The 27152-nt window shown below is 41.3% G+C and overlaps 1 protein-coding gene across 7 annotated transcripts in view; it reads left to right on the top strand.

Annotated features, from left to right (window-relative positions):
* The window catches only part of SYNE1 (spectrin repeat containing nuclear envelope protein 1), a gene marked incomplete at its 5' end in the record, with an annotated part of 433140 nt that overhangs the window by 57051 nt on the left and 348937 nt on the right, over positions 1-27152 (top strand). For 4 of the 7 annotated variants that reach the window (XM_080941778.1, XM_080941782.1, XM_080941777.1 and 1 more), the window contains 6 exons: positions 4742-4803; positions 15570-15665; positions 20436-20519; positions 24789-24809; positions 25296-25388; positions 26600-26778. In XM_080941778.1, the coding sequence (XP_080797904.1) occupies positions 4742-4803; positions 15570-15665; positions 20436-20519; positions 24789-24809; positions 25296-25388; positions 26600-26778 (535 nt within the window). The remainder of the gene's footprint in view (positions 1-4741; positions 4804-15569; positions 15666-20435; positions 20520-24788; positions 24810-25295; positions 25389-26599; positions 26779-27152) is intronic. The other 3 variants (XM_080941779.1, XM_080941780.1, XM_080941776.1) reach the window with 1 other exon arrangement.

The following is a 27152-nucleotide window of genomic DNA, read 5'->3' as shown; positions in this document are numbered from 1 at the left end:
TTAACTTGAAGAGAAATAGCCTTTGATAGTAATCAGAGCCACAGTGTATTAAAAATACGCTTTGATCCCTTTCCCCTCAAGGCATCAGTCTTTCGGAAAGTCTATTGATCTTTGCTCCTTCTCTCTTCTGTCTGATTTTGTGACCAGCTTGTGCTGGATCTTACACACAGTAACTTGGATGTCCTGTTCCTTGGCATACTTTCCTTCATTATTAATTCACGAGAACAGCAAAATCCCAAACCTAAACAAGTATACCTGGGATCTTTTCATCATGGAAAGAACATGCATGTGTACACACGCACACACACACTAGACACTACACGTGTATATTAATAGGTCTGTCACTTAAGTAAAATATTTCAGTTAGTCTTTGTTGTATATAAAACTACTTCACAACTCTATGGCTTAAAGCAATGACCTGAAGGCACAGACTTTAAGACCAGCATTCAGGAGGCAGAGGCAGGTGGATATTTAAGTTTGAGGTCAACCTGGTCTATACAGTGAGTTCTAAGTCAGTTGGGTAGGGCTACACAGTGAGTCTCTGTCTCAAAAATAAATATGTAAGTAAACAAATTAAAATAAAAAACTCACATTTGGATCAGACTATACTTGGCTCGTTAGTTATAGGCCAATATGGATAGACTTATAAAAATATCTATAATATAATATGACAAGAAGTTAGATAGTTGCTAGGGAACCAACGCTTAAGAGAAGTCTTTCTTCCCATGAGGACCACGCACTCAAGTTTGTCAGGGTGTGGGAGAGAGTGAATATCAGATGCCTAGGCCTGCTGGCTTCCCTGGGTTCCCATGAGGCTAAATTCACCTGCAGCATTTGCTGAACTCTAGCATCCAAGATGACTCATCTGACAGTTGGCTCTGACTATGAGACATGACATTTAGTTCCCAGTGCTCTGCAATAGACCCCTTTTCTTATACAGTAGTTCTCCGACTGTGATCCTCAACACAAAAGGGGAATGTCTGGTCTCTTAAAGCCTGGAAGAGTCAGGACATCAATTCATTTTTTGCTGCATTATTAATCCCACCAAGACAACACGGGATCAACTTAAGGGAAGAAAAATTCAATTTTCCCCCTTGGTGGGTGGAAGTACGAATTCACAGTACAGAGCTTAAAACTGAAACTCCGTTGTTGAGTTACTATTGTTTGTATTTTTTTTCTACATGAAATGTCCAAGTTTCTTTTCTTCAGGATGCCAAAAGTCTCATCTGTCACTACTTTTGGCTTCAAGCTCCAGGGTTTAGACTCTGCCATCTGTCTGTTCAGGTACAGACAGGGCTATCTGCTAATTCCTTCCTTCCAGAGGCCTGGGAGCTAAAAAAAAAAAAATAGTAATCTGTCCCCACCTGTCTCGTGTGTAATGAGGGAACAAGATATCGCAGTGTATAGTTCTGTTCTAGAACGCAGAAAAGGTTGGCATCAGGTTGAAAAATCCCTTTGAACTCCACTAAGATGCATGTGACCCCTGTAGCCCATGGGCAAGGACATTCCTCATGTTCTTGCTTAGGAGTGATTCTTGGCTGTAACTCATGCCTTCTTAGCCTCCATTCTAGCACAGAGTCACGCATCTGATGTCTTCTGTTGGTTTCAATTGCCCTGTCTGTCTCTTCAGTGTAAGTTGATGTACTAAAAATATATTTGCAATTCATTATATACCCCTCCCAAATGTAAAGTTTGAAAGAAACTTTGGCTCTATGTGAGTCTGCTTGGGAGAATACCTTGGTTTGTCTAGTGAGGTCATGGCCAAGCCAGTGGTACTGGAAATCTTTTGAATGCTCTCTTTAGCTTTTCAGTATTGTTAAAATATCATTAGTGTGTGTTTACTTGATTAAATTATATGTGAAATCATACCAAAATAAGAAGACATACATTCATGAATAGACAAAGGAGATCGAACAATGTGTTGGCTAGTTTTATGACAATTTGACACAGGCTAGAGTCATTTGAGAGATGAAAACCTCAAGTGAGAGGTAGAGCATTTTCCTAATTAACAGGTGATGGGAGAGGTCTGAGCCCATTGTGGGGGGTGTTGTCTCTGGGCTAGTGGTCCTGGATTCTACAAGAAAGCAGGCTGAGAAGCAAGACTGTAAGCAACACCCCTCCATAGTCTCTGCATGAGCTCCTGCCCCCAAATTTTTGCCTGTTCGAGTTCCTGTCTTCTTTATTAATGAACTGTAATGTGGAAACATCAGCCAAATATCCCTTTTTACACCCATGACTTTGGTCACGGTGTTTCATCACAGCAATAGTAACCCTAACTGAGACAACTAGTGAATATTATTTTGTCATAAAAAAAGAAGTTCTGTTATTTGCTACAAAGATGATTCTAAAGGAAAGCATATCAAACACAATTAGCCAGACACAGAAAGAACTTGCGTGGTCTCATTTTTGAGGAATCTAAAAGCATCAGCCATGGGACCTATAAACAGATCCTTGCTTTGTCATACCTGAAGCTCTTTCTTTGCTCATTCTTTTTCTGGAAAGACTAAGAATGATTAACCATCTTTTTCATCACCCACTATCACTCGGGTCGTTTTTGTTTCTAGCCCGTGCTTAACAACTAATCAGTTCCCTCTGAGGTTCATCTCCCTTTCTCCTCGTGTTTTGTAAAATGAAGCCAGGAAAAAGCCACTTGATATTTCCAGAGTTCTTCAGGGAACTGTAACTTGATAAACCAAGTAGAGACACTGTGAGTGACAGGACAAAAGCCACACCTCTTTGCAGAAGCACCTCGGAAGCATCTCAGTCCTGCCAGCCTCCTCCCCACCTCTGGTACCAAGGCCAGTGCCACATGCTTCAGAATTTTGTCGCAGTTGCTCTGTACACTTTTCTCAGCAGTTTCCACTTCATTAGTGCCATCACCCAGTTCTAGAACCTTAGAGAAGCAAGCATCCGTGATTCCTGAGGGTTGGCTGTGTCTTCTGCCCTCTATTCCCCTATTCAATCATATGGCTCCCGTCAGCTGTGAGACGGTTAGTAGGGACCAGAGGGCCCACGTTCCGGTCTCACAGTGGTAGTGGAACATCACCCGAATGCCTTCATTCTTCTTTAAGTTAATTCCTATTTGGTGGTTTCTAGATAAGTGTCCACGTGTGCTGGACTGAGGGTAGAGGCTTAACCCAGAGGTGGAGATAGGGAGTTGAGATGGTTAGAAATTATTTACAGATTCCTGTGGGAGTGTGGAGGAGATGATCTCCGAGCAGCAGGCTGAATGAAGGGGGAGCCGTCTGCTTCACTGAAAGGAGTTAAGATCCATGCATGATGGAGGACAGGCAGTTGTTTTTGACTTCCTCGGTTTGTGGCACTTAATACCAGCTTCCAGATCCACTTGTCTCCCTAGAAATTGTTTTTACTTTTCTCCATAGCTGAGTAATGTTTCGGTGTGTATATGTAAATGTGAATGCTAGCTTATGATGTGTATGCGTGTATGTATAAGTGGGAGTAGAGTCTAAACATCTGGAATGAATGGGAGTAAAGTCTAAACATCTGGAATGAAGAGAGGGTAATGCTGAATAAGGAGAAGGACTAAGGAAACGTGGGGCATGAAAGAGAAAAAGAGTCTGTGGTGAGGGAGGCCACCGGGGGGAAGGGAGTAGGGGGTGGTCAGTGAAGGAGAAGAGCAAAGTACAATGTTCCAAAATGTACTAATGGCATCTAACAGGTTAAGCACTAGTTTCAAAGACACAACAATACTATGATAAAGAAACAGAAGCTGGTGCTAAAAAGAAACAAGAAGGGGGTGGGGAAAATGAAGTAGGGAGTCAATTGAATTTAGTTATGGGATAAAGTTTCCTATGTTCAGAACGCACAGATGCTGAGCAAAAATATGCAGAAGGCAGCTTTGTGAGGTGTCATGTGTGTATAGTAACTCTGGAGGCCACATCATGTGGTTCCAAAGTATAAACAATAGAACAATGTCACCCCCATTATCCTACAAATGTGTTTAAGCAGTGCATGCAGGAACCTTACTATGTCCCAGGTTGTTTAGTGTGACTCAGTGTCAACAGCAACCTAGAAACATCTTATAATTATATTTTGTACAGGTTTGAGTGTCTCTGCAAGCTTGTATTCATTTGTTTATTATATATTGTGTGGGACAACTATATATATATATATATATATATAAAACAAATCATATAAAAACATATCAATGTCTGTTACAGAGGGATTTTGCCAACTGTAATAATGGTTATATAATGAACTTCAAAGCTAAACCAAAAAAAAGCATTTTGAAAATACATTAACTACAATGGCGTTCTGTAGATATGGGTACACCCCACGTTTTTCCGTGTTAAGAGGTTTTATTACCTACTTCCGTATTGTCTTGCTCATTTCTTCCAGATCATCACATTTTATAATGTTCATTTTCTAGTGCACAATCCACAGTTCTGAGATAATCTGAGATGAAGCCAAGGACGGTCAGATGCAGAGACGTTGCTTTTCATATTTCTGTGGGTCAGGAGTCTGTGAGTGGTTCATGCCCACTGCCTCTACTCCATGCTGTAATTGTCTCTGACTTGAGCTTTCTAATAACTCCTAAATGGTGCATCTAGTTGTTTATATATAGAGAGTTGTGTTGAACCTTTAAGAGAATAATTTACATTGAGTTAGAAGACAAAATAGTGTTATGATCTCTACTAGAGGTATATAACCAACATTAGGTGACATATCTTTGTGATCTATCAGATTATCTAACCAAAAACATTTTTTTTCTGCCTTCTAGATGAACAAGAGATTGTACAGAAACGCACCTTCACAAAATGGATCAATTCCCACCTGGCCAAGGTAATCAAAACGATTCAGAGTTAAAGGTTCCTATTACTGGAGCCAACAAGCATAGGGAGCTCTATCCTAATGAGGCTCCCAAAGACCTCATTATAAAGAAAACCTGCAGCCATCGCTACTGATCAGCGGTGTTGGTGAAATTATGGGTTGGCCAGATGCTCTCCCTATTATGGAGTTTGGTTACCACCTCTGGAAGGAAATGAGGTGACATCATTGTTATGAACCTTGACAAAGTGATCCACCCAGTTGTGGCTTCTACAGTACTGTGTGTTGTGTTGGGGGAAAATGCACGCTGCATTTCTGTTTGATTGTGTCCATTCAGTTAGTACACAGAGGACCAGGGAGCGGTCTGTGTTGTTCGAGGAGCTTTATCCGAGCAGGTCCAATTCTGCTTCCCCTGGGGAATCTGATAGAAATGCAACCTTAGGTTGATGGGTGGCCATGTGTCCACATGTGGTACTGTCTTTGAATGTGAAAGCTATTATAAAATGACTTTCAATCTTAGCATGTCACAGTAAAATTATATCCCCTATGCTGATTGACAAAAAGAACAAATAAACCAAGAGACTACACACACACACACACACACACACACACACACACACACACACATACACACATACACACATACACACACATACACACATACATACACATACACACATACACACACATATACACACATACACACATACACACACATACACACACATACACACACATACACACATACACACATACACACACATACATACACATACACACACATACACACACATACATATACATGTCAGAACAATTGTCTGAATTCTGTAGAGAGTGGTGTCTAGAGTACACAAGGCAACTATTCTTGGGGTACTTCACCTGTTGTAGTTTAAGCCTAAAATATTTCTCAAAGGTCTAGTGGCTTCAGCAATAAGTGTTACTATTCCATAGTTTCAGGGATCAAAGTCAGAAGATTCAGTTTTGGGTTTTTTGTTGTTGTTGTTTTAGGTTGTGCTTTGGTTTTTGTTTTCCTAAGGGTCTTGCCGGTTTGTTGTCTGCTTGCCTATTTCCTGGTATCCTCACATGAATGAAAGAGAAAGAGCTCTGGTCTCTCTTCTGCCTAGAAGAGCCTGTTAGTGTCATCATAGGGACCCACCTTGTGCCTGTGTGTGTGATGCTTCTGTCTGTATGTGTGTGGTACGTGGTATGTGGTGAGTGTGTGTGTGGTATGTGTTGTGTATATGTGTGGTATGTGTTATGTGTGTGTGTATGTGGTATGTGGTATGTGGTGTGTGTGTGTGGTATGTGGTGTGTGTGTGTGGTATGTGGTGTGTGTGTGTGTGTGGTATGTGTGTGTGTGTATGTGGTATGTGGTGTGGTGTGTGTGTGTGTGTGTGTGGTATGTATATATGTGGTATGTGGTATGTGTGTTTGTGTGGTATGTGGTGTGTGTTTGTGTGGTATGTGGTGTGTGTGTGTGTGTGGTATGTGGTGTGGTGTGTGTGTGTGTGTGTGTGTGTGTGTGTGGTATGTGTATATGTGGTATGTGGTATGTGTGTTTGTGTGGTATGTGATGTGTGTGTGTGGTATGTGGTGTGTGTGTTTGTGTGGTATGTGGTGTGTGTGTGTGTGGTATGTGGTGTGTGTGGTATGTGGTGTGTGTGTTTGTGTGGTATGTGGTGTGTGTGTGTGTGGTATGTGGTGTGGTGTGTGTATGTGGTATGTGGTGGTGTGTGTGTGTGTGTGGTATGTGTATATGTGGTATGTGGTATGTGTGTTTGTGTGATATGTGATGTGTGTGTGTGGTATGTGGTGTGTGTGGTATGTGGTGTGTGTGTGTGTGTGTGTGTGTGTGTGTGGTATGTGTGTGTGTGATATGTTGTGTGTGTATGTGGTGTGGTGTGTGTGTGTGTGTGTGTGTGTGTGTGTGTGTGTGGTATGTGTATATGTGGTATGTGTGTTTGTGTGGTATGTGGTGTGTGTGTGGTATGTGGTGTGTGTGTTTGTGTGGTATGTGGTGTGTGTGTGTGTGGTATGTGGTGTGTGTGGTATGTGGTGTGTGTGTGTGGTATGTGCTGTGTGTATGTGGTATGTGGTGTGGTGTGTGTGTGTGTGTGTGTGTGTGTGTGTGTGTGGTATGTGTATATGTGGTATGTGGTATGTGTGTTTGTGTGGTATGTGATGTGTGTGTGGTATATGGTGTGTGTGTGTGTGTGTGTGTGTGTGTGTGTTATACTCGTATGTACATCTGGAGGTCAGAAGCTGATGTGTCCCTCCTCCATCACTCTCCCTGTTATTTTTCAGACAGAACCTCTCACGGATCCTGGAGTTCACTGGTTCAGACAATGTGAGAGACATACACTACACTTTATTTTATTTCTAGCTGGCCTGTGAACTCTAGGATTTCCTGGTCTCGTGCCTGCTAAGGCTCCAGCTTAGGTTCTCATGATTTTGAGGCCAGCACCTTCCATCTGTAGCAGGAGGAGGGTTTTTAATGGAAATACTTTGTGCTTTTGGCTGCTTTCTTCTGTTGCAATCCTAAAAATGACTTATAATTAAATAATCAATCCCATTATTGACAGCAGGCATTCCATTCTGCTGTGACAAGTTTTATCGATATTATGACACGAGTTATGAAGATATGGCATGTATACAAGGGTGCAATATGGCTTTTGAAAATATAATTGCACTAACCCATAGATCTTAATGAGACAGAGGAAAAACCTCAATTTTTTTGTGTATAATTTTAAGCCATTTTTACAACATGGCTATGAATTATTCAAACTTTTATGTACAATTATGCATTTCTTATGTTTGCTTTGGGATCTATGCTTCCACAATGATCTCAACCACTGGAGATCACAAATGGTCAGTGCCATGTAAGAGTGTCAAGATACACTAGCAAGTGGCTTCATGAGACTGTCTCTTTCCAGGCTGAGACGCCTCTTTTGGGTGGGAAATCTGTAATTCTCTTTTTATAGATAGGATAAAAAACAGGTGTATCACAGGTGTTTCTCTGATTCTGCTAGTTCAAGGTAGTGGGTTTTATCATGAGTACATGGATAGCAATTTCTACAGATAAGACATTCAAGCCCAGGTTCCAGATTTGCACTTGGTGTGTTCTCGTGCATCGTGAATCCCGATCTCACATTTGTAGTAATGCTTCCTGCTGAGTGCACAACAAAGCCTCAGCCAATTTATAATTTATAGTAGTTTATTCTCACAGCAACCAAGTGTGCTGTTCCCATTAGTTTACAGATCAATTAGCATTAATTAATAATCATAGCCATTCAGCAAATGACAAAGCTGGTGTGTGTCCCACGACTCCTAAACGTGAACATCATTGGTTAGGTTAGTTCTGATAAGAAAATGCCACAGGCAGAATGGCTTGCCCAACAGCTACTACTGGATCCCCAGAACCCTGAGGTCAAGGTTTTGGGAGACTCGGTTTCTAAGACTGCCATCTTCCTAACTTATGAGGCTGCTGTTCTTTCTGTGTTCATTGGGCAGAGAATAAACTTTGGTCTCTCTTTCTCCCATTCTAATGATGCCCATCGATCTCCTCCAAGGGCTCCCACCTCCATGATCTCACCTTCATTATCTCCCAGAACCCCACCCCCACCTGCCTCCACACTGAAGAGTCAAGCTGTGGCACAGACGTATAGTTTTCGACAGGCAGTGACCAGCGCCCTATACTTTAACCCGCCCTTTCTCTAGTTACCCATCCATCCGGTGTGCACCGGGAATAGACTGAGACCAAGAACAGTGTTGTGGACCTAATACCAGGATGGACAGATAACAGGTCAAATGTGTGCAGGCTCTAGGAACGTGCGAGGGTGGTCAGGTTAAAGATCTATAGATGTGTGCTAGTTAAGTGCTGTTTTCACTATATGGAAATCACTTTACTGTCTGCTTTAATTTTCCCAGTTACCTTTGTGTCAACAGCATACTACCTGGAAACACTTTCTTAATTAATTTAAGCTCTCATTCCTTTCCTTACATACAGCCTTGTGAACCTAGTGGTGAGCCAATACAAGAAGCTGACAAAGGAAGGGAGCCAAGAGAATACCAAAGTCCACCCCACACTTCCCTTGTTTTCTTAACGCTACACTACGATTTACATGAGGCCATGACTATGTTAAGTATCCCCCTTTTAAATACTTCTGCAATGTTTGGGCAAATCAAAAATATCACTACATACTCTGTAAATACATCCAACCTTCAGCTGTTAATTACACCTTCATAAATCTAGGGGAGTTGAACAGAAATTAGTTATTTTCTAATGTGCAACCAAATGATTACAAACGACACCCATTTTGAACTTCATCGTTAGCTTGAGAACTGTTGGGGCATAAACTGAGACTGCAGAGCTCACAAGGTTTATGGGGATTAGAAAATACTTTGATAAAACTTGTCATAGCTTCTTAAGATGGCGTCATGTGCCCTTATTGACATGTATTTGGGGATGCTTTTTAACAGCCTAGATGATATTCTAGGTACCCAAAATGAAGCCATGAACGAAAGAGAAAGGAAATATCTGCCTGAAGTGTGAGTAGCTACAGGTAGCTGGATTCTTCATGGGTTTTTAAAACTAAGCAGTACAACTTGTAGATGTCTCAGCAACCGGACATGCGCAATTGAGAGGTGTCCAGTACAGCGATATATACTATAGAGAGGAAATGAATAAAGACATGTGTTGGTTCTGTGCCATGTGGGAGAAAACATTTTGTTGTACCAAAAAAAGAAAAATCATAACTCAGTGGCTCTTTCTCTCTGGCACACTGGAAGCTGGACAGGAGGGGGATATTGCCTTTGGGACCTTTGTTTGATGTTGAATTAGTTAATCAAGGAAGGGGAAATGGTTATGCTCTCTATTAGAGGAAATGAAATAGAACGGAAGCAGCATCCCACCAGGGTCAAAGAACAGTGGGAAAATAACAGCAGGAGCCCTTCCATAAAAACACTGAACAGAAGCAGATGCACACAAACTATTTGAATCACTTTGCCTTGTTTGCTGTTGGGGATGTCTATTTTATTTTCAGAATGAGACCACAAGGTCTTATTTACATAGTATGTTGATTTTAGTCAGCCTATGGGGGGATCACCACAGTCTTGATTAATGTGGGCTAAGACTAGCTTGGTACTTTGTTAAATTGTAGTATAGTGGGCTCTTGGCCGGCCCTTCCAGAGGTAACTCACCAACATCTGCTGGTCAACCTCTCTTCCCTTTCCACTCTTTCTTGTTCCTGTTGTTTTAAATGTTGTCCCACCCTGCAGATAACCATCAGGAAATGAGAGCTCCCTATGTTGACTCTGGGATGGGAAACTTGTCCCCAATGTGTTCCCTCAGTTTATATCCCTACCGACTTAATACATAAGTCATCCAGAGTAACTTGTCTGCTTCTGGGACTGAGTGGCCATGTTCTGCACAAAGGGCTCTATAGTACATGGACCGAGACTAGGGCCATCCCTTCTCTTACCTTCCATCACCCTGTGCAGAAGGCAGAACTGTGAATACACCAGCCATAACCTTGTGTCATGCTTAGGAACCCTGGACTCTGTTTATAGTGTGTGTACCACCGAAAGAAGGTGTCCATCTGCGGCATGAGCTCCTCTTTGGACATGTTCTAGTCCAGCTTTATTGTCATCACTAAATAGCCAACAATCCTTAATATTAACCATAGGATATGTATTCGTCATCTCAAAGTGGCATGCCATGGCATTTCATAGCATAATGAAATATCTTATCAACTCTTTGCCCATGGAGAACAAAACCCTTAACTGGATGACCAAAGGACGGTAAGTGGCACCAGGATTGGTCCTGGAAGTTGACAGGATATGTGTATCTGCTGCTGTAATAAGATACCATGACCAAAAGCAGAAAAGCTTATTTTAGCATGTGGTTCCTGATGACAGGGAGGCAGGGGAGTAGGTGGCTGGAGATCATACCTCAGACACACTGGGGAAGTAGAGTGAACAGAAATGAGTCAATGTTGTAAACTCTCAAAGCCCCCCCCCCGCCCCCAGCGGTGTGTGTCCTCCAATAACTCTTCAAACTCTGAAATCTCCATAACTTCTTCAAACAGCACCACCACCAGGAAGCCAAGTATTCCAAGGCATGGGCCTGCGGGAGATAGTCCTCATCCAAACCATCACGAACTTTACTAATGAGCTGATAGCACTCTAGAGTCATGCTTGAAGCAAACTTCTCTCCTTCCACTTGACAACCACTTAAAAAAAGGAGAGAGGCTCCTTCCTCAAGAAGTTGGTAATACAATTACCACAGTGGGCAACAATTCTGTTGCTGGATTTATAACTACAGAATTGAAAGCCAAGGGGTCAAGAAGTATCATTGTGTTCAGTTCCTGACAGCAGTTTGTAACGGTGGCCAGAAGGTTGAAGCAGCACACTATTCACTGTCAGAGGAATAGATTTACAGAATGTGGTTGGTACTGCAATGGGATCTTACTCGGTGGAAGAAAAGGGAGGGGATTCTACAACCTGCGGCAAAGCAAAGGAACTTTAAAGATACTGTGCTAAGTGAAATAAGTCAGTCACAGAATGACAAATATCTCATCACACTGCTTATATGAGGTACCAAGAAGAGTCAAACCATTGAAAAGGAACTGTAGGTGAATGTCAGGGCCTGAGAGAAAGGAGAATACAGTTATTTAATGGCTTTAGAGTTTCCGTTTTGCAGGATGAGGATAGAGTTGGAAAGGGATAGTGCACTCCTGTAGAAAGACCTAATGACTGAACTACACGCTTGAGGTGGTGAATCTTAGGTTCTGAATATTTTAGCATAGTTATGATTTTAATAATTGAACTAGTATAAAGACACAATCTGGTTCCTTGACCATATATAGTCTCGTCTTATAGCAGTCACTCAAATTTTCATCATCCAATGGGAAGGGAGAAGTGCCACAAATATAAATCGCCACGTCCAAAATAATGCTTCAAAGTCCATATATGCTAACAGCAAAACAAAAATTGATTTTTGAAGATGTGACCAAAAGAAGATGTTATTAAGAGCATTCCAGGTATCTCTCTCTAAGAAGGAAATGCTGACTGGGCAGGAAGGGGTTAACTCTTCACTGTCACTCCTCGGGCTTGGGCTTGCTCTGCCATCCCTGCTCAGGATTAAAAAAAATAGTCTTCTGAAACTTTTCTTCTCTTCTGGGAGAAAAGTCCTGCAAAGCTGGGCTGTGTGCCCGATGGGAATCTTCGAACTGAGACCTTGTTCTTTATGTTATTTCTGTGTCAGGGCCTCAGCCGTGATGTCCTGCTTAGGTCAGGTCCTCGTGCAGAAACAGCATGGTTTGGGGAAACATCGATTTTTTTTTTTTCTTCTTGAAATTGAAGAGGGAAGGAAGGGTAGATTCTGAAGATCTAGAATCAGTCATGGGGACATCCAGACGCCCATGAAAGAAGAGGAGGGAGGGCAAAGAAAGAAGGAAGAAGAGTGGAAGGAGATGAGGGAGGATGTCAATCTGGCTGGTCAAGGGCAGAATGGTGTCAGCAAGGCCAGGCAGAGGACAGTGTCTTGAAGACCTACCCAGCAGCCACTGTCAAATATTCCAAAGGCCAGTTTCAGGTGCAGCATGGAGCACTGTGCTTCAAAGGAGCAGAGATATGTGTATGTTTAGTGACAGAGTATGTGTTCATGCATGTTATAACCTACACATGATATCACCCATGCATGTAGTGGGTCATGTATGCTATCATCTACACATAATATCATCTATACATTTCATCTATCATTCATGCATGTTGTCACCCATGCATACTATCATACATGTATGTAATCACCCATACATGTTACCACCCATGCATACTGCCATTCCTGTATATTATCCCCCATGCATGTTGTCACGCTTGCATGTTATAGCCTACTGTTTCTTATGCAAGCGTGACAACATGCATGGGGGATAATATACAGGAATTAATATCCATTCATGTGATCATCTATGCACACACCATCCATAAATATTATCATGTAATATCATAGCTTTGATGCCCAAGTTCTTGTAATATTTACTAGTTAGTGGGCGTTTCCTGTTTTTTTTAAATGTATCCAGGTAAAACTTCATTTGTGTTTTCTCAGTAAAGTTATCATATATTTAAAATCTTTTCCTTACTGTTTTTTTTTTTTTCATTTAAGTTAGTAGGATACAAGTTGGTACTTTGAATGATGCCTGTATTTCGTTTATAATGGTTATAAATGGGTAATTCAATAATTTGTTTTATAGTATTTTGGTTTTTATTAGAATGGCTTTTTATTCTAAATAATTTTATGTATGTGCTTAGGTTGCAAAGTCAATATTAATTTTTAGCATAGAATTAAAAAGCAGGATGAATGGTAGGATCCTCTAGGGAATGACTGAAAACGCAAGCGCTGTTATTTTTGAACATGAATTTCGCAGCAGGAGGATAAAATGTGTTCAGCTGTTCACTTCATAGAGGAAGAGAAATATACTTAAAATTAGAATTATAACATTCAGCCTCCGTCATTCATGCAGTCAGTGAGAGAAATATAAATGCTTCCTGTCCGCAGGCGGAGAAGAAAGTGGATCTCAATCCCTCTGCCTAGAACACAGGTTTAAAAGGAGAAAAACCATTGAAAGGGAAGCATTAGGCCTTTAACAAAGTTAAGTAGGAATCAGAGAACAATAGAGCTTGAACTCTGACAAAGGGGCAGAGTTTTATTTTGGGGACTCATGGTGAGCACGGCCCTCCCTCTCTGCAGACCTCTCTGTGGATTATTACTCGGATGAGCTCCAGCCTACTTAGCATCTCAATAATGTTCATGATACCATTAAAGACCTTTCCTTTCTTTGCATACTGGAGTAGTGAGGGTTCAGCTGAAGGTGTGCATTGTTGGGCTTATGACTTCTGATAGAGGCTCTTTTGAAAAGAGGGGTGGGGGGTACTAGACTGTGACTCACAGCCTGACTACTATAGGAGTATCCTGTGTGTTCCTATAACCTCGGGGACATGTTCTCAGACGCTAGAGCTCCTTGGGTGTCATAAGACGCCTTGTTCACGGTGAAGTACTTTGCTCCCCTCTGTCAGGAGAAAACTGGGGTGTTTTGTCAGCAGCTGTTTTAATCTTTGTTACTTTGTACTTTCCTCTCATATCGGACACCATCTCACCCTTTGTTACAAACCTCCTTTCTAGAAAGGAGCTGGTGTACAAATCAGAGCCTGAACATAACATGTGATGACGTTTTGATAATTTTTATCTATGGGAAATAAATTTTTTTCATACAAAATATTCTGATTATGGCTTCCCCTTTGCCAACTCCTTTCAGATTCTCCATACTTCCCCATGAGGTCAAACCCACATATTTTCTTTCTTTCTCTGTCATTAGAATATAGACGACTACAGATGATGATGATAATGATAGAGAAGAAAGAAACACAACAACAACAAAAAACAAAACAAACAAATCATAATAGGACAAAATAAACAGAAAAACAAAAAAAGATCTACAGAAAAGGCACCAGAAACATATTCAGACACCGAGGCACACAAATCCGCACACACACAAATCTGCACACACAGAAAGCACATACAGAACACATACAAAAAAAAAAAAAAAAAAACTGCAAGCAATAGTAGGCAAGTATACAATCTGTAAAGGGGGGATGGGGGGAGCCCAGATAAAGCAGTGTGAGGGACTCAAAAACTCCACAAACACCACTACTTTTGTTTTGTGTGGGCCACCCCCAGTAAGACTCCATCGGAGAAAACGAATTTTTCCCATGTGAGTAGTTATCCGTTGCAGATAACCTCTAGGTTATGGATGGGGGCTTGTGTCTACCTCCTCACTCAGCATTGGGACCCCATCTCTCCCAGAGCTGTGCATGCCCTTGTCTGCCGCCAAAGACTCTCTGAGTGCACACCCCTGTCCTGTGGTGTCTTGAAGGCCTTGTTCCTTTGGTGTCTTCCAGCCCCACTGGCTCTTTCTAGGATCTTTCTGCTTCCTCTGCTGCAGAGTTTCCCCAGTCCTGAGGGATATGACGGGAGCACTCCATTTATGGAGGAGTTGTTCCAATATTTCTTAAGTTCTGCATACTGTCCAGTTGTGAGTCTCTGTATTTATCTCATCTACTGCAGGAAAAAGTTTCTCTGTTGATGGCAGAGCAAAACCCTGATCTATGAGTATAGCAGAGTGTCAGCAGGATACATTTTATTTCTATGATCAGTAGGATTTTGCTTTCCCCCATGGGTGGTCCTAGATCTTGTTTCAGGCTCTTGGACACCTGGTCCCTCTCAGGCATGAGTTCCATCTCATGGAATAAGCCTTAATTCTTGTCAGGCAGCAGTTGGTGACTCCCATGATGATTCTACCACTACTACCAGTATACCTGGCATACAGACCACTATTGTAGACTTCAGAGTTTATAGCTGGGTTGGGGTTTATCTCTCCTCTGTGGTAGAATGTAGATGACTTTCCAGTACCCTGAACACTAGTTGGTCGTGGTGAATGCTTTAGGTAGGCACCAGCTCTACTCTCTGTTTACCATAATAGGATATAATGATGTTCTGAGATGTCTGTCTTTACACTGGCCTAATTTTCTTTTGAAAGCTTTCACCATGTTGCATGAAAAGAATAATGAAGGGGTCTGGAGTACAGCTCAGTAGTAAAGCCTACGTCTCACGTAAATATGACATTGGCTCAACTCATGGCATGAATAAGAAATGAATGGGTGGATAGATGGATGGACGGCGTGGTGTATACACATTTCCCTGCAGCGACTGGCATTTTGTCTTGCAGCGGAAGCCTCCCATGGTGGTGGATGACCTTTTTGAAGACATGAAAGATGGCATCAAACTGCTTGCTCTACTGGAGGTCCTGTCTGGGCATAAACTGGTAAGGATTCCTCCTGACTCTAACACCTACTCATTAGTGTCCATCTGGAATGACTAACTTGGGTGCTCAAGGGGTACTACCAACAGGAGAGAAACTTCTTCCTTAGTCATTATTAATAACCTGGAAATGTTGGCCTATCTCTTCCCTTAAGACACGAAGGGCACATTAACCCTCTTGTTCCTGTGAAAAGCACTAGGACAGAAGTAACATTATGTAAGAGAAACAGATACTTAGAGACAGGTTTTCATCACCTCCACTTGCCTTTCATTTTTGCTTTTGGTGATGGTAGATATCTCCACGAATACTGTGACATATGACAGCACTGCTCTGGGTCGCTGCCCTGGGCTTCAACAGAGCTGTGCAGGCGATCTGTCTGTCTTAAAGGTACAAGAATCCAGATCACAAAGAAACATATTCAACCAAAAAAATTGAACTAGAAAATGTAACCAAGAAATTTAACCAAAGAAAAAAAAATCAGGATTTCTATGTAGTGAATATAGGAGTCTGGAACTGGTGCTTATTTTTGAAGTTTTAGGAAGTATGTTTCTGAGGCGTGTATAGGGGAGGATGGAGTGGCTCAGAAGTGTACAGTCCTCATGGGACCTCACTCCAGTTTCCCTCAGTAGAAAGTTCCAGTAGCACATCTTTGGTTAGCTTTCCCCCTTTGCTATCTTTTTCCCAATATGTTCTTTCTCCTTAGATACCCGGGAATGCTTCCTCAATCAACCACACACCCCCAAATGCCTGTCTATGCTGTGCTGTGGGATAAACCTAACAGATCACATATGAACAGCCATGTAGCCATAGGAATCAGCTAAATAAACTAGAGGAGCTGGCTAGTATAAGAGAATGTCACATTGCAAGCATCCTCCCCTGACTTCCCAGTCCAAATCCTCCCAAGTTTACCTGGGGATTGAAGAAGCATTCACAGGAGTGTTGGAAGCATGCATTTGTCTTTCTAAGTGTCAAATATAACTCTGTCATTGTATTTGATCAATCGTCTGCGAGATTTTTTTCCCCATGGGAAGTTAAATTCTGGGTTAAATTATTCTGGAAAAAGAAGTAGTGTACTTTTGTTAGACCATTCCTCTATGTAAGTGCCCAAGTAACTATACTCATTCATGTATAGTTAGAATTACAGAATTCCAAAGGTTATAAACATTTCCATAGCTTCAGTTGGCAGAGAGGGAAACTAGGATGTAAGGAGAACTTCTGATCTGATCTTTTCATTATGTATTGATATTAAGCCGCTTAAGATTCTCATCCACCTAAACTGAAGTTACTCGGAGATTATAAATGTGTGATGTCAGCTTTGCACATACCTGTGTGCTGTGGTCTAGCATCTCTTGGAGGTGGAGAGTGTGATGCAAAGGAATGAAGATCTTGTATATTCTTGCAGAGTCTTTTCAAAGCAAGACTGTTAGCAAAGCATCAGTCCTTAGGAGGACTCCAGGGTGGGGGTAGGTCTGGGGGAGCACTGCCCTGACTCAGTAGCAAAGCCTAGGCTTCTGGCTCTGATAAGCATTCAGGAAATGTGAGCAAATGGTTTAGCATTGTCCCTGCAGCTAGCATCCCCAGGCTGAGGTCTCTATATTTTAGTTCCATTTAATAACCTGCTGTGGCTTTCTTGGCTTTGATTTTGCGTAAGGAAATTCTAAACATTTTAAATTATTCTTAGATTCCCTGTTTGGTTGAGTAGCAACTGTGTGACATTTATAGAATGTGACCATTTGCCAAGTTGGAAGGTGAGGGTGGGGGATGGGTAGAGGGGGGTCAACAATGGTGACACCACAAACACATAACAATGACTTTTCTAATCTGTTTTCATTGATGCGGAAGCAAACTTTTTGGATGACTCTTTAGCACTTTGGGGAGCCTAATAATCCACTCTGATATAAACATGAACTGCAGATACTTGGAGGGCTTGTGTACCAACAGCCCTGCAGGTTCGCAAAAGAGACCTTTCGAATTGCCTGCTAGCAAGCTGACATTTCTCAGATCTGCACTCTGAATATGACACTACCTCATGTCTCCGGAGAAACACAGGTGACTGACATCTGGCTAATGCTCCTCCCAAGGAGCTTGCAGCCCAATACGGAGAAGAGCTACTCACTATGAAAATCAGATGCAACCATGAGTAAACAGGCACTGTAGAACAGATGCTTACCTCTTCATCACTGAGCCAGGGTCCACCTGAAGAAGAATGGCAGAGCCAAGGCATTGCTGACTAGACACTGGATTCTACAAGGATACCCTATTTGTAGAAGTATTTAGAATATGTGCTGTTGGTGTGGGGTATTCATATAGATCAACTTAATAGAGTTGAGAATGGAAAGAGCATAGAGGAATTTTACAATGTCATCTAGATGACCATGTCAGTCAGATATGGGAGAAAGCAGAGATTTTTCAATAAATAGAATGGAGAAACACTTACATTTTAAAAAAATGAATCATGAAATTATTCTTTAGAGCCTAAGTATATGCAGAGTTCATATCTGCATGCATTCGAGGTCCAATGGCACATGGCCTTTACATACTTAGAGAAGATAGATGAATATATTTTGGATAGTAGAGTTTAAAAATAATACATAGCAAAAAATTCTGGGTGTGAGTTTTTCATTTAATGTGATCAAAACTGAATTAACATTTTAAAAGAAAAAAAGGAAATAAAGCAACATAAGAAGCTGCCCACTTGCCTAAGGCAGACACAGTTTACACAGTGAGAGACTTAAATCAGGTTGGTATCAAGGATATATAACGTGCATTTCCTAATCAACAAGATAGCAATGACCCAAAGGAAGACTTGGACAGGAGACATGGACAGGAGACATGGGAGAAGTCGGTGGGTCTCGGGAGGGAAGAGCTGTTTATGCCAGGGTTGATCAGGATATCCGGATGAGCACAGTGCATACAGCACATGAGCTGGATTGACAATTTGGAAAAGCCATATGTCAATTCGAGTGCTGAAGGAGCTGTATGCCAATGATCTTTGCAAAGCTTGCAAAGGGAGCATAGCACAGCCCACTGGAGAAGTGTGGTAGTACACACTGATAGCAGTATCGCCCATGACACGGCAATTCTAGGGGAAGTAAGGTCAAGAGACACTGGACTTGCACAAAAGCTGAGAAGTAACACCTTGGAAAGAATCCAGCTCCTGTCAGGAGAGTGCAGACATGGTCCTGCATACGTGACTATGAAGAAGGAACCTTTGAGGAAACAGGAGAGTGAATATTGTCAGTAAAACGGTGTGTAGGAAAGACTCAAGGGGTGAGTACAGAGACACCCTTCAAAAAAACAGCTCAACAAAAATTGGTGTGTTTCTTTTTCTTGAGGTATGGTGTCAGTCTTTAGCCCAGGCTGGCCTGGGTTAGTTCATGGTAAGCCTCCTTCCTGTATTAGCCAACTTTGAGCTGGGATAACAGATGTGAGCTATTTTGCCTGCCTTAAAATAACTACTTTTAGGGCTGCATATAAATGAATCGAATCTATCTAGAAAGGCAAGAATGGAGCTGGATTTAAACTGTTTGCCAAGGGTGTAGGAAGACAGGAAATAAGAATGTGTCTGGGTGGGAGGAAAGAACATGATGTCGGTACTTAGGAGTCTTGACTATCTCAAGTGACAGATTCACAATGCTTTTGCCATGGTAAAGCATAGTTAATTTTATAAGCTAAACCAGTGTTCAATGCATGGTGCAGTAATGAGACAGTCACATGTTGGTATAAGGAAGTTCCCAGGAAAGAGCATTAACAACCACGTAAAATATCTCCTGTTAAATATCTCTTAAAAACTGTAATCTACAATTACCACCCAGTGGAAACAGAAAGCTTGCTCTTGAAATTTCTGGCATGTGATTTGGAGCTCTAGGTTCACACAGGAGAGGGCCCCTTTACCAGATTAGAACCTTGAGAAAAACCGACCTCCCTGCAATAACGTTGGCTATCCCAGTAAACAAAACTATCTCCTTCATTAAAGATTTACAGAAATGGGTTTTCACACTAAGTTTGATGGACAATGCACACAATGGATTTCATTATGTAAACACACTGTTGGACAGACACAAGTGAAAAGAAATAAAGGGAAGGGGGAAAAACAGGACAAAAAGAAGAAATGAGAAGAAAAAAAGCATTCTTCCAGTCTAAGTTTTACTCTTGGTTCATTTGCTCCAAACTTTTGGTCATTCACATCAAGAAAGGCCATTAGAAATGTTCAATGTCCTTACATGTCCCCATCACTAAAGAAAACGGTATGAAGGACTAAAAGTACTTTTTGTACAAACATGTCTTGCCATGAAAGAGTGACTGTCTTTATAGACAGCATGAGAATTTGTTGAACTTTAACTCTTGAAAATCAGCCAGGATTTGGTCCAGCAAAGGCTCATTTTCACAGTGTAGGGGAATACCAAGGCGCCGAGATGGGAGAGGGAGCACCTTCATGGAGGCAATGGGAGGGGAAGAGGGGATGGGATTGGGGGGAAGGGGATAACATCTGAAATGTAAATGCAGAGAATATCCAATAATAAAGAAAGAAAATCAGCCAAGAAAACATTCTAAAGGAAAGTAATCTGCTGAGCCTGAACTTCTATTGAGAACCCTATGTCTCCCAAGTCCCCCTGGGATGACACACCTTTACACACTTGCTTAGCTCTCGGAGGTGGAGTCACGGTGGTTGTCCTTCCAGTCTTCTTCAGTATATATGGAAACACTTCTGAGTGGAATCTGAAGCCTTTAGTGGTCATCCTTGTCCTTCCTGCTATGCATTTCTCTCCCCAGCCTTGTGAACAAGGACACCGGATGAAACGCATTCACGCTGTGGCTAACATCGGCACCGCACTCAAGTTCCTTGAAGGAAGGAGGGTAAGAAACAAAATGGAAATGATGGATAGAATGCTTGGGTCTACCAGCTTTCACCCTGAGGTCTGTGGGGCCACAACTGCATGCTGTGTGTATTACAGAGGTGCGCAGCAGTGGAGTAAAATAATTTAGTTTTACAGAAATGTTGCACAAAGGAGACCAAAGCACTCAACTCCCTCCAGGTTAAGAACATATGAAAGGAACCTGGGAGTGGTGGTACACGCCTTTAATCCCAGCACTCAGGCAGGCAGATCTCTGAGTTCAAGGCCAGCCTTGTCTACAAAGTAAGTTCCAGAAGTCAGGGCTACACAGAGAAACCTTATCTTAAAAACCCAAAAATGAACGTAAAGAACATATGTAATGATATATCTGTTATCAAAATAAGAAAATGTAAACTAATGCAACCTCATTAATGGAAGTATAGACCATGGTCTATGTACCATTGTCCCAGGGTTCAATCCAACACCACACCCTGCATCTCATTGTCTCCCACTCTACAGCAAGTCTCCATGCTCTCTAGTCTTCCATGAACTTTGACACTTCATACTGCTAGTTTCTCATTTTCAGGAACTCGAAGTTTGGGCTTATGTGTTGTGTTTTTCTGATTAGATCATAGTTCCACATTATTAGCAGAAATTCTGGGGAAGCAATATTACATTCTTTCCAGTACTGGGTTTCTGTTTCAATTCTCATGGTGTGGACATCTATTACTTGATAAGTTAGTTTCCTAGTCTATTTTTTTTTTGTGGCTATCATAAAATATTTAATAATGGATGACTTATAAAGACTAGAACATCACTTTCTCATGGTTCCAGAAGCTGGTGCATCTAAGAGCCTGATGTGAGCGCCCACCTCTGGCTGTACCACAATGTATTGTTGAATATTGCATAGTGAGATTGAGAAACCCTGTGCAGGCCAGGTTTATTCGTTCTGCTCGGGGAAACCCCACATTAACATCCTAATCTGACCCTAGTAACCTATCTGAGGCAGATTCAACACATACTATTAACATAAATTTAAGGGTTATATTTTTACATGAAAAGTCAGTGGCACATTAAAATCACAGTAGGTTGTACCTGGAAGTCTTCCTATGAAGTAGGTTGCATCTGAGTGTTTTCATATGATAAAGTTGCTACTTTCCCACTTAGAGGTGAGAAAGCACTTCAGGGAGATAATTGAAACCATGTGAGTATTTAGTTAGCAAAATTTAACACCCACTGCCTTCAAATAGCTATTGTTCCACTCGAATACTGATGACTTTATGTTCTTCTCATTGCGCGCGCGCACACACACACACACACACACACACACACACACACACTGAAAATATTCTAAAAAGAAATGGACTACTTGTTAACTACTCATTTCTTTTGGTATTAATTCTGAATGTTTTATTTTCTGGTCAGACTTGATTATGCTTATGTGCTCGGCTGTTTTATTACTCCAGCTTTGGCTGTTTAGCATCCTTCAGCTGGTGTCTGCATCCTATAGACCTGCTCCCATCTCTTTTGTATCATATGGCCACATATGTTCTGGATTATCTCATATTTTCCTTTCCAAAGGTCTGACATTGACCCCTTCTTTAAGAGGGTTTTCTTGTTTTCATATGTGAATTGTTATTTATGAGCCAGATCTGTGTTCTGGGCGTGTTTGTGGCTGCTGGGATTCCATTGCAGCAAGGCTGTTTTAGAAAACAGATCTAGAAAATATGTGTTTTTTTTTTTTCTAATCCATGTGTGCACACTATGTAAACTTCTCCCTCTTGTTCTCCATTTCTCTCTCCATTACCCACTACACAGACCCACAGACACACAGACAGACAGACAGACACATAGAGGGCAGGGGAGGGAGAGGGAGAGAGAGAGAGAGAGAGAGAGAGAGAGAGAGAGAGAGAGAGAGAGAGAGAGAGAGAGAGAGAGTTTATCCTATATATGTGGATGTCTGTATGTCTTTGTGTGTATAAAATGCTAATTCTCACTGATACTAATTATTCCAAGCCAGCACCCAACTGTTTCCTCTGGTCTTTTATATTCATTTGTTTTCCTCTGGTCTTTTATATTCATTTGTTTCAGCTTTATCTGACAGTGAGAAACCCAGATTTCATGAACAACATATTCTCTTCTCTCAACTCCAAACTAATGCAAACTAGTGTCAGAATTACTGATCCATGCACCAGTGGGAATTTTATTGAACAACTAGAGAAAGGCATCTCTGCACACATCTTCCTGTGTGTAATGTTACAGTTGGTGTTTACCAAATAAGTATTTTCCTTGTGGCCTAGGGTGACTTTTGTTCTTAACTATCAGCTGAAATCTATTTAAATTTCTATATGTAAAAGACTAATGCTCATTTGTTACTGTTTATATTCCATTCTGCAACACAAACACACACACACACACACACACACACACACACACAGACACATACACATACATACATACATATACACACATACTCTCTCTCTCTCTCTCTCTCTCTCTCTCTCACACACACACACACACACACACACACACACACACACACACACATTGCCTTTAGTTCCTTGCTAAATGGGAGAAGTTAGACACCATCTTTGCTCTTAGAGCAGAAGCTTACCCATACTGTAAGTTCCCTCTGCAACTGTCACCTCTCTTCCATGTTCATTTGTCATGTTCCCAACTTTCAGGTAACCAGTCTGGTTTCTGACCTTCTCTTTTCAGAAGCATGGCATATTTTTGTGTACCTATTTTTTTCTTACATGAAGCTAGAATACAGTAGATAATATTTTGCTTTTCTATTTAGAGGTGTGTTTAAGAAATCACTCTAAATCAGTTGATGTAGAATTCCTTGTTCATTTTGTACAGTTGCATAGTATTCCTCTGCCTGGGCATGACATAGTTTATAAACTATTCTTAGTTTTGATTAGTTTTCAATTAAAATAACAATGCATTTTATAATAGTGAGTAAAAATGCCTGCACAGCAATGAATGTACATATCCAGGTAGTTCCCTAGATGTGGCTACTAGGTCAGAAGGTACGAATGCATGCATTAGATATTGATACATTTCCCTCCTGACAGGCTGTATCTCTCAGATTTAGCCCTAACTGATTTGTGGGAGCAGAGAATATTTGCATGGAGCAATATCCAATCAGCTTTATAAATGCATAGCCACAGACTTCCAGAAGTCAGGATATTTGAATTATTTTCTCCCCAATCTATATTCTCTAAATAAATTCAATGCTCTACAAATGTGCAATTGAATATTTTCTTGAAACCTGAAGCAAATTTGCTAGTGTTTTTTTAAAAATAGTTTACATTTTGTTGATTTGGTGATACAATGGATCTTATAAATTTGATGTCCCAGAAAGCCCTGGGGATACCCACACAAACAGCTGTAGCTTCTTTTGTACAGTGTTGGAGTGTTGGCACCATATTCAGAGCTCTCATCTTCATCAGTGTGATTCTTTTCTTGATCACCCTCAGTGTGTTTTCCACAGAAAGTAGAATGGTTGCTATATTAGAAGATTTCAGGCTATCCCAGGCCCTATTCAGCTGTCTGGCAGGAGTTCTGTATCTCATTCTGAGGAATACCGAGTTATCAACATAAGATCAAAGTTCCTCTTGTTAATAATGTCTGAGTGAGAACCTTGATGCCACATTATAAAAGGTATCATTTACAAAGGGAAGGCTGCCTTTGCCAGTGTCTGATTTCATAGACCAACCCTATATCACTTTTTAAAAAATTACAGGGATCAGGTATTAAATAAAGAATTCACTAAGCCTAGAAAGTAATGCAAGTCAGTTTCTGTTAAACTTTTATTGAAGAAAATTATTTACAGACTTCTGGACATTGTTATGATACATTGTTTGAAAACCTGGCTGAGAGTCACTGAGCAAGGAGTCTGAGATGCTGTGGATAACCTTTTCCTGTCTTTGCTAAGGATTGTGGGAAGGGTAATGAGCAACACCCATTGCATGCTGGGTGACTGACAGAGATACTTGACCTCTAAGCTCATAACACTCCTTAGAAAATAACTTTTAATAGCTGGAAAGGCTTCCCAGTGGACAATTAGGAATGATTATGGGCAGGCACCCTCCTCTCTGATCTCTATATTTTCACCCCAGGGAGCTAATGATCTCTGTCCTGCCGCTGCCTGCTTTCTTCTGTTCCTCCTTAAACCCCAGCCCCTGGCGATGGGCTAACTGGTCTACCCTTTATTCTCACTGACAACTGAATGCTGTTGTACTTTGTTTCTTTGCACACAATATCTTCTTTTTGTTTTTCATGCCAGTCCATGTACAGAGGATCACCGGTTAGTACACATTTTAGAGTTTTCAACTGCTGACTCTTATAGGTAAAGGAGAACCTAAACTTTTATGCATTTGGTAAAGAAAAAAAAAAGCATCAAAGTAAATTTATCTTTTAATGCTACCTACCATGATTTTTTTCACTTTAGTCAACTTCTAAAGATGCATAGAATAAGTGCTTTTTTTTTCTATTTGAGTTTTTCGTTGGCAATTCCCTGCATGGTGCTATGCTGTCGTGTTCTCTAGCTTTAAACGAAATACGAATTTGAGGTCTACTTTATTTTCAGTTTGTAAGTTTAACAAATGCCCCTGAAATTTTCATAAACCCATGTGCCTGCTTGTCTCCATGGCTTGCCTTTTTATTTCTGTGTGCCAGTACATAGGCATGACCAAATGCTATTGTTACCTACCAACATCCTAATTACTGCAGTGTTAAATGAGTCACAGTATTCTGAGTAAATCATGAGCACAGCTTTTCTTTTTTTAAACAGATTAAATTAGTCAACATTAATGCTACTGATATTGCTGATGGCCGACCATCAATCGTTCTTGGGCTGATATGGACCATTATTCTGTATTTCCAGGTATTGTAGTATTTATTATACTTAGTCTTTGGCCTAATATGACATCAAAGAGGGAGAGGGTGACAGATGTTCATAATGCTCTCTTTTCCACACCCTTTGGTTGGACCTTGACCCAACAGAAGTGTGACCCACTCACACAATCATATTTTAAAAGGAAATTTCTGTTTCTCCCAGTCAAGTTTGTCATATGTGAACCCTCTACCCATAGAAAAAGCAGAGGCAGCCAAAAGTAGATGTGATGTCGTGGGTATAAGATGGGCCTACAAGGAGCTCAGGGAAATGTTTTATAGTCACCTGGGAGAGAAAAGTGCTAAGTCCTATTAAACATGGTTGGGAGACATTAACTTGCCTTTGTCTTTAGAGTAAGTAATCACTAGGTTTCATTTTCTTAATTGCACCAGTCTCCCTTTTCATTGGTATAGTAAAGCAACCGAGGCTCTGTGTATAAAGAAGAGCATGTGGCAGCTTTGGGAAGGGATCCTTGGCTTACTCACCCAATGGCCGGTGACATCATGGCAGGCGCATGAGCAGGAAGTGAGATGATGAGAGACATCATAGAGACAAGAGAGGCAGAAAACTTGCACTCCAGAGAACTAACCCTAAAACTTACCAGCTCCTTCCCAATGCACCCCCAGCAGTTCCTTCAAAGACCTACCTTTGAATACATCAGTACCTCTCAACATTGCCACACAAGGGGCATACCTTGTAACCTTAAGGAAACAGCTCAAACTGTAGCATTAACTTATATACTTGCTAGTCAATATTTATAGAAATAAACATCGAATAAATATAGAAGAATAAGTATCTTACACCCAGCAAGGCAATAGAAGGGACAAGAAAGACTAGATGGGTTGGAGAGATGGCTGCTCTTCTGAAGGACCAGGGTTCAGTTCCCAGCACTCACATGGCTGTTCACTGACTTCTATAACTCCAATTATAGGAGGTCTGATAGCCGTCCACAGGCACACACAGTGCATATACATACGTGCAGGCAAAACACTCATACGCCCAAAATAAAGTAAATAAGCCTTAAGAGTAAATTTTTTTAAAAAAGACTAAGATACCAACCATAACCTATAAGAATTAATATTTTTCTGGGATATATAGGATGCTAAAATTGATCATTCTTCATTGGGACATAGGCTCTGAGAAAAGATGAGCCAGGGTCTGTTCTTGAACTTGAACTGTTTTCTGCCTGCTTACAAACACAGATAGAAGAGCTGACCAGCAACCTACCACAGCTGCAGTCTCTGTCCAGCAGTGCTTCCTCCGTAGACAGCATGGTCAGCACCGAGACTGCCAGCCCACCAAGCAAACGCAAGGTGGCCACCAAGATCCAGGGAAATGCCAAGAAGACTCTATTAAAGTGGGTCCAGCACACAGCAGGCAAGTAAGTGCCAACAGTTTGCTTAACATGAAACCCAGTAATGGTTTTGACGTCAACATAATGCTCTCATCCCTTCTCATGGTTGTGAAGTTGGAAGAGATTTATCTGAGCATCCTTGCTTCCAACATCACTTCATCTTCCTCTAATTAAACTAGAAAGACGTGTGTGCTGCCCAGATGGCTCAACCAGTGAAATCACTTGCTTGGAAGCCTGAGGACATGAGTTAGATCCCGGGAGAATAGGGAGGAGAGAAACACTCCAGATTGTCTTTGCACTTCTACATGTATAACAGGGTGTGCTCTGAGGGGAGTAGAAACTGAATAAAACCATAAAATCACCTCTCATCCTCCATTAAAACACTGCAGTAAAATTAATTC

The sequence above is a fragment of the Micromys minutus genome (genome assembly GCF_963924665.1).
Source record: "Micromys minutus genome assembly, chromosome: 30".
In the NCBI taxonomy this organism is placed as follows: Eukaryota; Metazoa; Chordata; class Mammalia; order Rodentia; family Muridae; genus Micromys; species Micromys minutus.
This window is presented reverse-complemented; position numbering and strand designations above follow the sequence as displayed.